This window comes from Trypanosoma cruzi, genomic scaffold (genome assembly GCF_000209065.1).
Source record: "Trypanosoma cruzi strain CL Brener 1047053516587 genomic scaffold, whole genome shotgun sequence".
In the NCBI taxonomy this organism is placed as follows: Eukaryota; Euglenozoa; class Kinetoplastea; order Trypanosomatida; family Trypanosomatidae; genus Trypanosoma; species Trypanosoma cruzi.
Window position 1 is genome coordinate 26240 of NW_001849363.1, and position 11855 is coordinate 38094.

The following is an 11855-nucleotide window of genomic DNA, read 5'->3' on the forward strand; positions in this document are numbered from 1 at the left end:
TGCGTACATCTACAATCATACATTACAAATAGATACACTACATGATGGATTCCAATGAATGGGACGAGGAGTGTGAAGCAGAGCAGCGTCCAGAGCGGAATGGAAAAAATGTTGCTTGTGTTGCTCTTTCTGTTCTTACTGTTGTTGTTGTTGTTGTTGTTGTTTTCGACGTCGTTGTCATTTCTTTAGAAGGAAGGGAATGTTATGTTTATTTCTGTTGCTATTGTTGCCAACTGTACATTTACAATTTGCCCTTTTGTTTTTGTGTTTTGTTTTTGTTTTGTGTTTTTGTTTGTTTTTGTTTGTTTGTTGGGTTGATTCAATCCTTCTATAATATAATGTCTATATATATATATATATATGTAATTGTGTCTCCTTGCCTGGAGGCATTTGCAGGAAGAAGTTATAAAAACGGATAGAAGAGGAGGAGGAGGAGGTAGTGGAGGAGGAGGAGGGCATCTTTGTAGTGGTGTTTCTGTTTGTTTGTTGTTGTTTGTTTTTTTTTTTTTTTTCCCCTTTAAACCTTCTTCTTCTTCTTCTTATTATTATTTCCTGTATTTTTGTGTGTTATTGTGTGTGGTTGTGGTTCAACAAACAACATGAAAATATTCATTTAGAAAAGATACTTCACAAATAAATTGCGTGTAAAATATTTATCCGATTTATATAAATATTTTATATATAAGAGGAATAGAACGTTGGTCAACGCTTAGTTATCATGGAAGAATGGGACGTGGAGGATTTGAGTATGCACTCGGAATTGCCCAAAAGCACATCTTTTACTTCTTTTAGTGAAGAAACGAAGCCAACTTGGATGAAAAGCGGATTTTCAGACGAAATTGAGGCACCTTCATTTTGGACACAACTTTTTGCAGCTGTTCATCGAGAAGCAACGGAAAGAAGGAGAACGTGGAAAGAAGTGTTGATTGAAATATGCGTGCCGCTCATGTGTGTGGCGTGTACCTCGTTTCTATGGTGTTACTTTGGAGATGAGTACGGGCCTGAGGAATCGTATGTAAACTATACTTACCCGTTACCTAACACAGGAATTATCCCCCATAGTTCCTTTTTCTGCTACAATGACTCCATAATAAATCCTGATGGGAGCCATAATTTCATTCCTGGATTGGTGCCGTGTAGTCAGGCACCGTTTATTGCGGACTGCAGCGGTGAGGAGGACCAGATACCTGTGAAGGGGTTGTGTACGGACATCAAGAAAAAACCTGTGCTTGCCTTTGCAGGATACGCCATGGCGTTTTTGAATGAGATCCCGAAACTGGACGATATATTTCTGCTTCATTGGGCTGCCTCCAAGCAAAGAGTATCGTTGGAGTACGGTGAAGCATACAGGGATGCTGGTATTTTCTTAGTTAATCGTCTTTCTTCCTTGACCGTGACAGGCTCCTTGTTTATTGGACCCGCCGCCAATGTTCCTCCGTTGCTTGTGAAATATTTTCAATCCGCATCCATTTATTTTGACTTGGTGTACGCAGGAACATTTGATAACATTACGGAATTGCAGGAGAATATAGCCCGTGGCGGTGTATTCGCTGCCATCAACATCAACGCCATGACGGCTGACAAGTTTGATGTTGAAATACGCATGGATGAGAAATCGATTCCACCGCCCGGAACTATCATTAATATTGAATACTCCGGAGGCGTCAATGGGCAAGCAGGAGAAATTTACATTGTTTCTGGCTTTCTAACACTTCAAACGATGCTGTATGATTTTTACTTGAAGGAGGTGAAACGTATCCCTTTTAATAAGAGCCATTTCACACCATATGTGATCTCAATGGGAAGTATTGCGTACTCTTCTCCAAAGTTGATTCATTTATCGGGGATGTTGGTGGCCTTTGCGATTGTTCTCTCACTCATGTATCCCGTCACTCTGTTGGCACGACGTCGCGTGGTGGAGAAAGAGTTACGGATTCGGGAAATCATGGAAATTATGGGGTTAAGAAAGTGCACTATGGATCTGTCGTGGTTTCTACTTGCAGTGGCCACAATGTTGTTGATATCAGTTCTGAGTGTGGCGATTATGAGGCCTTACATTAGGCGAACGGAATATTTTGTTTACTTCTTGATTTTCCTTCTCCATTCTCTTACGATGATTCCATTTGCTGGATTTGTCTCAACGTTCTTCAATAACGCACGTTTTGCGTCCATGATGGTGCCACTTGTTTATTTTGCCGCCTCTTCATTGCCACTTGGCATTCAAATGGCTGGTGCCGTGACCAAAGCGGTGTTTTGTGTTATCCCACAGACATCCTTCTTTTTTTCGTTGATAATCCTGTTCCAACACGAGCTCGCAGGGGGGTTGGGGTTGAGTGACGCGAGGGCCGCGCTGGATAAGCCGAACTTGGCTCTTGTTCTTGTGATAACGATGGGGGACTTCTTTCTCTACCTGCTACTCATGATTTACCTGGAAGCGGTGATGCCACGTGAATACGGCACACCGAAACACCCATTGTTTTTTATTCTCGAACCCTGCAGGCGTTTTTGGTGTCATGCACATGAATGGGACGAGGGGGGGCCGGATGGACGGAGTCCCGACGGGACTTACGAGGAGATGGACGAATCGGTGGACTACGCTGTTGAAATTAAAGGACTGCGCCGGGAGTATAAACGAGGACGACGGACGTTTGTGGCTGTTGACAATCTCTACTGGAATATGCCGAATTATTGCGTCTCCGTCTTGTTGGGCCCAAATGGCGCGGGCAAATCAACCACAATCAACATGATAACAGGCATGACACGCCCGGATGCAGGGGATTGCCGCGTCTTTGGGCGGTCTGTGCGAAAAGAACTATCCGTCGTACGGCAGAACATTTCTCTTTGCCCACAGCATAATGTTCTCTGGTCGCAGCTGACATGTCGTGAGCATCTCGAGTTCTTTGGTCGCATCAAGGGCCTCAAAGGATTGCAGTTGAAGGATGCCGTGATGAGGATGCTGCATGAGGTTGATTTGTATGATAAAATGGACTGCAATGCACATACGCTCAGTGGTGGGCAAAAACGCAAATTAAGTCTGGCAGCAGCGTTTGTCGGTGGAAGTCGCCTTGTGTTGTTGGATGAACCCACAGCCGGCATGGACGCTGTGGCACGACGTCATATCTGGGGATTGCTACGCCGCATGTCATTTATGCATGCCATTTTGCTCACCACACACTTTATGGATGAGGCTGACATTCTCGGCGACCACGTAGCCATTATGAGCCGTGGGGTGCTGAAGTGCAGCGGGAGCAGTTTATTTCTAAAGTCGAGATTGGCAGCGGCCTACACCCTCCAAATCTCTCTCACCCCAGATGCCAATCACACGGCCATTAAACATCTCATTGCCAGCTATATCCCGGAAACGTACTCCATCTTTTCTGGTGCAACGGAGTTAAGGTGCAGGATACCCGCGGGAAATACAACCAACCTCGTCCCACTGTTGAAATGCCTGGAATCGCCATCGCAGTATGTTGGCATCCGCAACTACGCCCTCTCCGCCATGACGTTGGAAGATGTGTTTCTTCACGTTGTGGCGGAAGCCGAGGCGAATTCGTCATTGGAAGATTTGCCTGTGGACGTTATTTGGAACTGTGCGCTGGTGTCGCGGAGCGGAGAGAGCATCGGCATGCAATTTCGTGCGCTGCTGAAGAAAAGAATCCTTTGTGCCGTACGAGATTGGTGGGCATTGGGTTTTCAAATTATCTGTCCTGCCGCCTGTATACTGTTGGCGGTGGTGTTGGATTCCATTCACTACAACCAACCCGTCTCGGTCGAGTTGACTCCATCGGTCTACCCGTTTGATACCATGAGCGATGCCGTCGGGTGTTCGGCGTACTTCACTGCCTCCACTTACGCTCTCCCGGGCAGTACACATCAAGTGCACATCACTGACCGCAACATGCTGAACTCTATGAATCTCTCTTGGTATCATGTCGACAACTATCTTCGTCACCCACTGGCCCACTTGAGTTCATTCAGCTGCGCAGATCCAAATTATGCCGCGATATTAGGAACGAATCCCATTATGATTTTCTACAACACATCGGCCCCCCACGAAGTTGCCACCGCACTGAGTACGTTGTACTCGTTGATTCTGCAGAGTGTCGTGGGTGCTGGCGCAATTTTACGCACCAGTATGAGTTATTTGTCGTCCGCCAAACTTGTTGATGTTAACAACGCATTTCAGACCGTATTTAAAGGTTTTGTTGTCGTGATTCCGTTTACTATTCTGCCTTCTAATTGTGTTTCCTGGGTGGTGCATGAACGTGAGTGTGGAGCACGGCACTTACAATACCTTTCAGGTTTACGCTTTTTTGTTTATTGGGGTGTAAATTTCCTCTTTGACATGACTGCCTACCTGTTAACATTTGTGTTGATCATCATCATATTCCTGATATTTGGGCAGAAGTCATTTGTCGGCCCTGACGCAATTGGCCCCACCACATTGTTACTTCTCACATACGGCTTTACAGGGACGTCCATGGCGTACGTACTTTACCTGTTCTTTAAATCACATGTCAAGGCCCAGTCTACCGTGATGGTCATTTGCTTTGCTGTTGGGTTTTTTCCATTGGTCGTTGTCAATATTTTTAATCTCATCGACGGGACTCAAGCTCTCTCAGAGGGGCTTCGCTGGCCGTTCCGACTTATGCCAACCTATGCTGTGGGTGAGGGGATCATTAACCTCATCACGTTAGACCAGCATCGGTCACGAAATCCGACTCTCAATGTGTGGAGTATGTCTACTGTTGGGTGGGCGTGTATCTTTATGGCATGTGAGTTCCCTGTTTTTATGCTTATCACACTTGTCGTGGACAATCCCCGATTTCGGCTTAAAATGCGGAAGCTCTCCTACCACCCCGAAAAGACGCGTGTGCGATATTTCGACAAGGACAGTGATGTGGAAGATGAGCAAATCCATGTTCATCGACAGTTGGACAGAAGGGAGAATTGGCAGGATGATGTCACATTGTTCCACTTGCGCAAGATGTACAGCAACGGTAAGTTGGCTGTCAAGGATATAACATTTGGCTTGGTGCGGGGTGAGGTCTTTGCTTTCTTGGGCACCAATGGGGCTGGTAAGACCACCGCCTTATCCATTTTGTGTCAGGAATCTGTACCGACTAGTGGCCGCGCCTACATTTGTGGGCACGATGTTGTGGAAGATGGTGAAAAGGCCAGAGCCTGCATAGGGTACTGTCCACAATTTGACGCATGTCTTGATTTGTTGACGGTGGAAGAGCATCTGCGGCTGTATGCAAGTATACGGGGTATCCTGAGGCAGCATCATACCCAAGTTGTGGAAGCCCTCATGCGGCTGTGCGGGGTGGAGGAGTACCGCGAAACACGAGCCCATCAACTTAGCGGTGGGAATCGCCGCAAGTTAAGTCTTGCGCTGGCGTTGATTGGCGGACCACAGGTGGTGTTGTTGGATGAACCCACTGCGGGCATGGACCCGATTGCACGTCGTGGTGTGTGGAAATCCATTCAGAAAATTGCAGAAAAGTGCTCGGTTTTGCTCACAACGCACCACTTGGATGAAGTTGAGGCGTTGGCTGACTGCGTTGCCATCATGGTGGACGGTGACCTCCGCTGTATTGGCAACAAGACACATTTAAAGAACAAGTTTGGCACAGGGGTGGAGATGTCTCTCCGTATTCGTGACAAATCCTGTCGACAAAAGGTGGAGCGCCTGGTGGAAACGTTTTTTCCGGATGCGGTACTCAATGAGTATAACAACCAGCGCTTTGTCTACTCTCTGCCAAAACGAATACCCCTTTACGCCGTCTTTGAGGTATTGCAGAGAAACGAATATCAGGTCGGTATCACAGACTACGGCGTCTCGCAGACGTCTATTGAACAAGTCTTCATGCGCATTAGCGAGGCGGCAAGGGCGGGATTATGATTGCTGCTAAGCATGGCGGCGTTTCCCCCTTTTCTCACCATTGTGTTTGTCTCTCGTTTTATCTTCCTCTCAGTGTGTGTGTGTTTGTGTGTACATCGTTTTATTGTCCTATCATCTTTCTTATTTTTGTGTTAGCCGTTTGAATTCCTCACCTGTTGGAGAGGACTATTAGGCGTCTACACGAGGCGGCAACGGCTTACTTGCCGTTGAGAAGAGGGACTAGCAGGAGGCATGGTGGGGGCTGGAGTTTTATGCACATCGTATTGTCTTTTTTTGTTGTTGTTGTTTTTCTTTTTTTGGCTGTTTTCTTTGCTTTTTTTTTGTGTGTTAGTTGTTGTTGGGTTTTTCTTTTATTTGTTTATTTTCAGCATTTAACCGTTTTTTTTTTTTTTCTTATGCTTTTGTTTTTCTGTTTCCCTCCCACCACCCACCCACCCCCTGTCATTTGGGAATGATGTCGATTGTTGCCTTTGTGAGTGGCCGGGGGGAGGGAGGGAGGCGACCCTCCACCCATGCAGCCACGCATGCAGACATCAATCCACTTCATACATGACACCATATATATATATATTATTGGTATTGTTGCGGCGACTTTTTCGGTTTATTTTTTTTTGTTTGTTTGTCTTTTCTTTTCCGACCCCCACCCTGCCGTCCCGCCTCTTCCCTTCCCTCCCCTCCGTTCCACCCCGCCCTGCACGTGGAGGGAAGGGGGCCGCAGTAAAGACGACTGGCACCTCGTGCGCTCACGGCGAGTCCGGTCGCCAGAGAACGTCGTTGAGACTCCGCATGTGTGTTTTGCTTTACTTATATGTATATATTGTCCCATGTTCTGTGTGTTTTGCCTTAAAATTAGATGTTAATAGGTGTCTGTTGCCACTGTGGCCATGAGTGAAAAGAGATAGAAAGAAAGAAAGAAAGGCCCATCGTCCTTTCTTTGCCGTAGGACATAAGTGTGCCTCTGTGTGGAGGGGGGGAAAGCATGAGGGAATTTGATGTCTGTTTCTTTTTTTTTTTTTTTTTCTCTTTCTTTCTTCCTCTCCAATATGTATGCAATGTGTATGCAATCCATACATTATATTAAATGGATAGTCCGATGTATTTGCGCCGTATACTATCCCCATCACCCCAGTCGAATGGAAGTGGGGATAGGGGCATATGTGCGTACACCTGGGGGTTTTTGATGCCTGCGGGCCTGAGGGCACAACCTGCTTGCCAGATGTGCGTTAAATTTTGTTTGGTTGTTTGTTTTGTGTGTGTGTGTGTGTGTTTGCCTGAAATTAACGTGTATTTTTATTTTTATTTGTTTTCCCCCCATAAAATGCTTAAAAGACACGCACAAAACGAAGAAAAGAAGATTTAATAAAATAAAAAAAATAATAATAAAATAAATAAATAAATAAGGTGTAAGAAAGCGACACAAATAAATTTTTATATAGAAGTTTATATATATTTTTGTTTGTTTGTTTGTTTGTTTATTGCCAGAACTTTGTTGATGTTTGTTTGATTGTTTGGTTAAATTGATGGCCGCATATCACAGTGGCGTTGTGCACACACAAACACAAACAAACGCACACACACACAGAGAGAAAGAGAGAGAGAGAGGGGCCATGGGTTATATTTTATTTATGTGCAGAGGTGGGTGCATGCCGTCATTTATTCCCTCTTTTTTTCCCTGTTGATGCATCTTAAAAACAAATGCATTTTTTTTTTGTTTTTGTTTTCTTTTGGGGCTTCCCCCCTTCTCCTTCACAAGCGGAGAGAAAAGGGAGAGAGAGGCGGAGTTTGTCTCTTGTCAAAAGCGTTTTATTTTTTATTTTCTTCTGTCTGTCTGCCTGTCTGTGTTTGTGTTTGTGTTGTTTTGCCCGCGGGACCGACAGCTCCTGCTGCCTCTCACCGGAGGGTTGTTTTTTTTTTTTTTTTTTGGACCGCTGCGTTTCTCTCCGGCTCCTCTTTTTTTCTTTTCTTTTCTGTTAATTATCCCCCCGCCGTCCACTTCTCCCCGCTGGTGGTGTGTGGTGCCGCAAACGCGGATGGGCATTCAACCCCTACACACACACACAAACACGGAGAGGAGGTTGCGTGGACACGGCGGTCAAAAAAAAAAAGGGAAGAAGGAAGAACGCGGGATGCATCCCTCTTACTAGAGCCTGCGTCGCCCTGAAACATTTTCATCGTGGGTCAAATTGCAGGTGTGACGTGGGGGAGAGAAATCTGCTGGAGAGGCGGGTGGAACGCATGCATGTGTGCGGTGCAGTACCTTTTTTGTTTACCGGGGGAGCGGGGGGAGTAGAGGGAGAGGGAGCGGCTTGTGGAGAGGATGACTTGTGTCAACCTCCCGACCGCCTGTGTGTGTGTGTGTGTGTGTGTCTCTCGCCATCATGTGATTTTCATTCATTTCCTACGGGATTTGCATCGCTTCTTTCTTTTTTTTTTTTTTCTTTTTCCTTTTCTTTTTTCATGTGGACCATCACACATCACGGGGAAATAGGAGTAAGTTGGTGTAGCACAGTTTGTGTAAGGGTATATATATATATATATTATTTCATTTTATTTTATTTGTATATACATACGTTTTAATTTTAACTAGGTCTTATCGAAGCACCGTTGCAAACGGAAGCGGAAAGGGAAAAGATTTGAGCTGTGAAGGAAATAGGAATACAGGTGTATCTTTCCCACACATATTCATATACAATATATATATCTATATATAGATACATACATACATATATATTGCTGTATGAGCGCATTTCAAATGGCTCAAGCTCGCATCACTGGTAGGAAGTCCAATAAGGACAAAAGCTTCTCGTCCAAAGGTAAGATAGAGAAGTATAATCAAGACGGCACTGAAACAATTATTGTGATGGGTCGGCCATTTCGTGTGCTACAAAACATTGGTGCCAGTGAGAATCATATCTCAAGTCATAAGGAACGAGATCACAAGTTTGCTAAGCATCTTCGTTCCTTTGTGTTCCTTGTAGAGAACACAGAGAATTTATCTGAGTTTCCGCGTCATTTTGCTTTGAAACGGTCATTTTTTAATGTCAACGAGGTCTTACTGGCGCATAGGGAACCGGAGGTGCTCGCACGTGTGAGTGACAAGAATATCGTGCGGGTGTTTCACACAGAGGTGACACGCAGTGATGGCAAACTGGGCGTTACAGTCGCAATGGAGTACTGTAGCAACAATTTATACCGCCAACTTCGTCCCGATACCCGAGTGCCGGAGGGGGAGATTGTGCAGGTGCTTTTGGGCATCACTAGCGCCGTGGGGTACCTGCACTCACGTCAACCACCTATTGCTCATCGTGATATTTGCCCGGAGAATATTTTGATTCATTCCGGCTCAACAGGGGCCGCATCCTACCGTCTATGCAACTTTAGTTCCGCAACGACGGAGGCGTACCACTGCGCCAACCGTGAAGAGGTGGCGATGGCGGTGGAAGACATTGAGCGCAACACGTCGCCGGGGTATCGTGCACCCGAGATGGCAGACCCGGGCAGCGGTAAACGCATTGATGAACGTGTGGATCTTTGGTCCATTGGTGTCTTGCTGTACTACATGATGTATCTTCGACTCCCCTTTGGGGAAACAAACATGGGTCTGACTGGACGGCTTAAGCTACGATTTCCTGCGGGAACAGAGATGTGGTATACCGGATCTTTGCGTGTGGTCCTGGCGCACCTGCTTGAGCCGGATCCGGACAAGCGGTGGGACATATTTGCCCTGACAAATTTCTTGCGCTTTGACGATGAAATCGGCAAACACATTGGGACCTTCTTTTTTGCCCAGACAGAGTGGCCGGACGGGTGGGAACAGCAGGATGTCAAGGTGTTTAACCGCCAGGTACCTCCCAAGGCACCGCCCATACGTGTGAACACCCCGAAGCATGCGGACAAAACCAAAAATGCTACAGATGCCGGCACGACAAATCGAATGCAGGCGTCCTCAGAGATGGAAAGGGGATCCTCGATGGGCGGTGGCATGGGAGAGTTGGACGCGGCGGCACTCGCGGCATTAGGCCTGGATGGCGACAGCAAGGACCCTGAAATGCGGAAGTACTATAAAATGCTCATTCAGGAGCAAGAGGATGCCTGGAGAATGGCGAAGTCCGCCAGCCAAGCCTCTGCAAAAAATAAAAGTGGGGATACCACAAATGTAAACAATCGCCAAGCTCAAGAGACGAGGGAAGAGAAACAACGAGAAGAGGAGCCGCCAAAGCAGAGACAAGATAATCCACCGAATGACAATACGCCTAATCTATTTGATGATTTATTTGCTCCGTCTCCGGCAGCTCAAGCTTCATCCGGTAGCCTCCAGGCTCCTTCTCAGCCAGCCGTGTCACGGAATCCGGTAACGGGTGGACAAAATTGGCCGGACTCGCTTTTCAGCGGCGTGCAACCGTCACAACCGTTGCCGCAGCAACAGCCACCACTGCACGTACAAAATTCGTATGACATGATGATGGACAGCGGCTGGGGAACCGGGGCGCCGACAATGGCACCGGGTGGTGGTACGTATGATGTTGGAGCGATGTATGCTGGAACACAGATGGCTACGGCGCCAACGTTCTCCATGCCCCCACACCCACCCCAACAAAATTTCTCTCCCTCATGGGGAATTAGCGCACCTCCTGAGCCACAGGTAACACCTATACAACAACAACAACAACAACAGTCTTTTAATCATCAGACCACAATGGACTTTGCACAAGGAAGCCTCCCAACAGCAGTCCCGGCTGAGCCAAAGCCGGAGGCAAAGAAAGATCCCTTTGCGGATCTCTTCTTGTAGAAGTGTTATACAGCAATGCGTGTGAAGAAGAAGAAAAACATTTTTTTTTCCTTTTTTTTTTTATTTGCGTGTGTGTGTGTGTGTTTCCTTTTGGCTTTGAAGGATCAGGGATTCACCCACCCACCTCCAAACACACATGCACACAGTTGTTCAACGAAAAGGGGAAGTATGAGCGATATGTGGGGGGGCTGATTGTGAAGAGAGGGAACAGAAACAAATGCATATGAGGAGGCGGATTGAAAATGAAGAGAATGAAATGAAATGAAATGAATAAACCAGCCGATGAACTGGTCATGTGGTTGAACCACTTTTTTTTTTTGCCAATATTTTTCAATATTAGCTCTGACTTCCTTCTTCTCCATGTCATTTCCCCATTTTTTCCCTTTTTTTTTTTTTGTTTGTTTGTGTTGTTGTTTTTTTTTTCCTTTCTTTTTGTTTGTGTGTGTCTGTAGGGGAGGAGGGGAGAATGTTTGTTTTTTCTGTTTTTTGTTTTTTTTTTAGAGTGCAGTTTTTTCGTTTGTTTGTCTTTTCTTTTCCCTTCCCCCACCCTGCCGTCCTGCCTCTTCCCTTCCCTCCCCTCCGTTCCACCCCGCCCTGCACGTGGAGGGAAGGGGGCCGCAGTAAAGACGACTGGCACCTCGTGCGCTCACGGCGAGTCCGGTCGCCAGAGAACGTCGTTGAGACTCCGCATGTGTGTTTTGTGTTGTGTGCGGGGGAAAGGGAGGTGGGGGAATGTCGGGTGCACGGATGCCAAACCGCCACCACCACCTTTTGTTGTACCTTCCCTTCTTGTAGGAATTTAAGATAATAAAAAATAAAAAAAAACATAAAAAAGGGAAGAAAGAGAAGGTCTCATCCAGAAGCGTATTCCTTTTCACCCCGTTTTTTTTTTTTTTTTGTGTGTGTGTGTTTCCATGTAACCATATAAGTATGTGTTTATTTGCTCCAAATGTGGTTATATCTTTTTGGTTTGGTTCGGTTTTTTGTTGTTGTTGTTGTTTTGTTTTTGTTTTTTCTCCTTCATCCTTCACTGTAAAAGCGGCACGACGGCTCTCCTACTAGCGGGAGAGGCGTGTGTGTTTTTTTGGTTTTTGTTTTGTTTTGTTTTGTGTGTGTGTTGTGCGGCGGCCGCGGTGTCCGTATTGGCTGTTTTGACTTTTT

General features: G+C 46.2%; 2 protein-coding genes across 2 annotated transcripts, besides 23 other annotated features; both read left to right on the forward strand.

Annotated features, from left to right (window-relative positions):
* Window positions 1–11855: a sequence feature (heterozygous, non-Esmeraldo-like haplotype).
* Window positions 131–164: a microsatellite.
* Window positions 255–304: a microsatellite.
* Window positions 419–455: a microsatellite.
* Window positions 473–562: a sequence feature (T-rich).
* Window positions 661–685: a sequence feature (AT_rich).
* On the forward strand, window positions 719–5905 carry Tc00.1047053510045.20 (ABC transporter, putative; the record flags this gene model as incomplete). The annotated part of the gene is made up of 1 exon (XM_801794.1): window positions 719–5905. The coding sequence occupies one exon, from the start codon at window positions 719–721 to the stop codon at window positions 5903–5905; it is 5187 nt and encodes a 1728-aa protein (XP_806887.1).
* Window positions 6169–6320: a sequence feature (T-rich).
* Window positions 6905–6944: a sequence feature (CT-rich).
* Window positions 7135–7211: a microsatellite.
* Window positions 7264–7294: a microsatellite.
* Window positions 7357–7382: a microsatellite.
* Window positions 7453–7486: a microsatellite.
* Window positions 8250–8272: a microsatellite.
* Window positions 8322–8361: a microsatellite.
* Window positions 8427–8463: a sequence feature (AT_rich).
* Window positions 8590–8636: a microsatellite.
* Tc00.1047053510045.30 (protein kinase, putative) lies at window positions 8643–10694 on the forward strand (the record flags this gene model as incomplete). The annotated part of the gene is made up of 1 exon (XM_801795.1): window positions 8643–10694. The coding sequence occupies one exon, from the start codon at window positions 8643–8645 to the stop codon at window positions 10692–10694; it is 2052 nt and encodes a 683-aa protein (XP_806888.1).
* Window positions 10559–10579: a microsatellite.
* Window positions 10945–10965: a microsatellite.
* Window positions 11069–11132: a sequence feature (T-rich).
* Window positions 11219–11280: a sequence feature (CT-rich).
* Window positions 11491–11528: a sequence feature (AT_rich).
* Window positions 11675–11708: a microsatellite.
* Window positions 11784–11804: a microsatellite.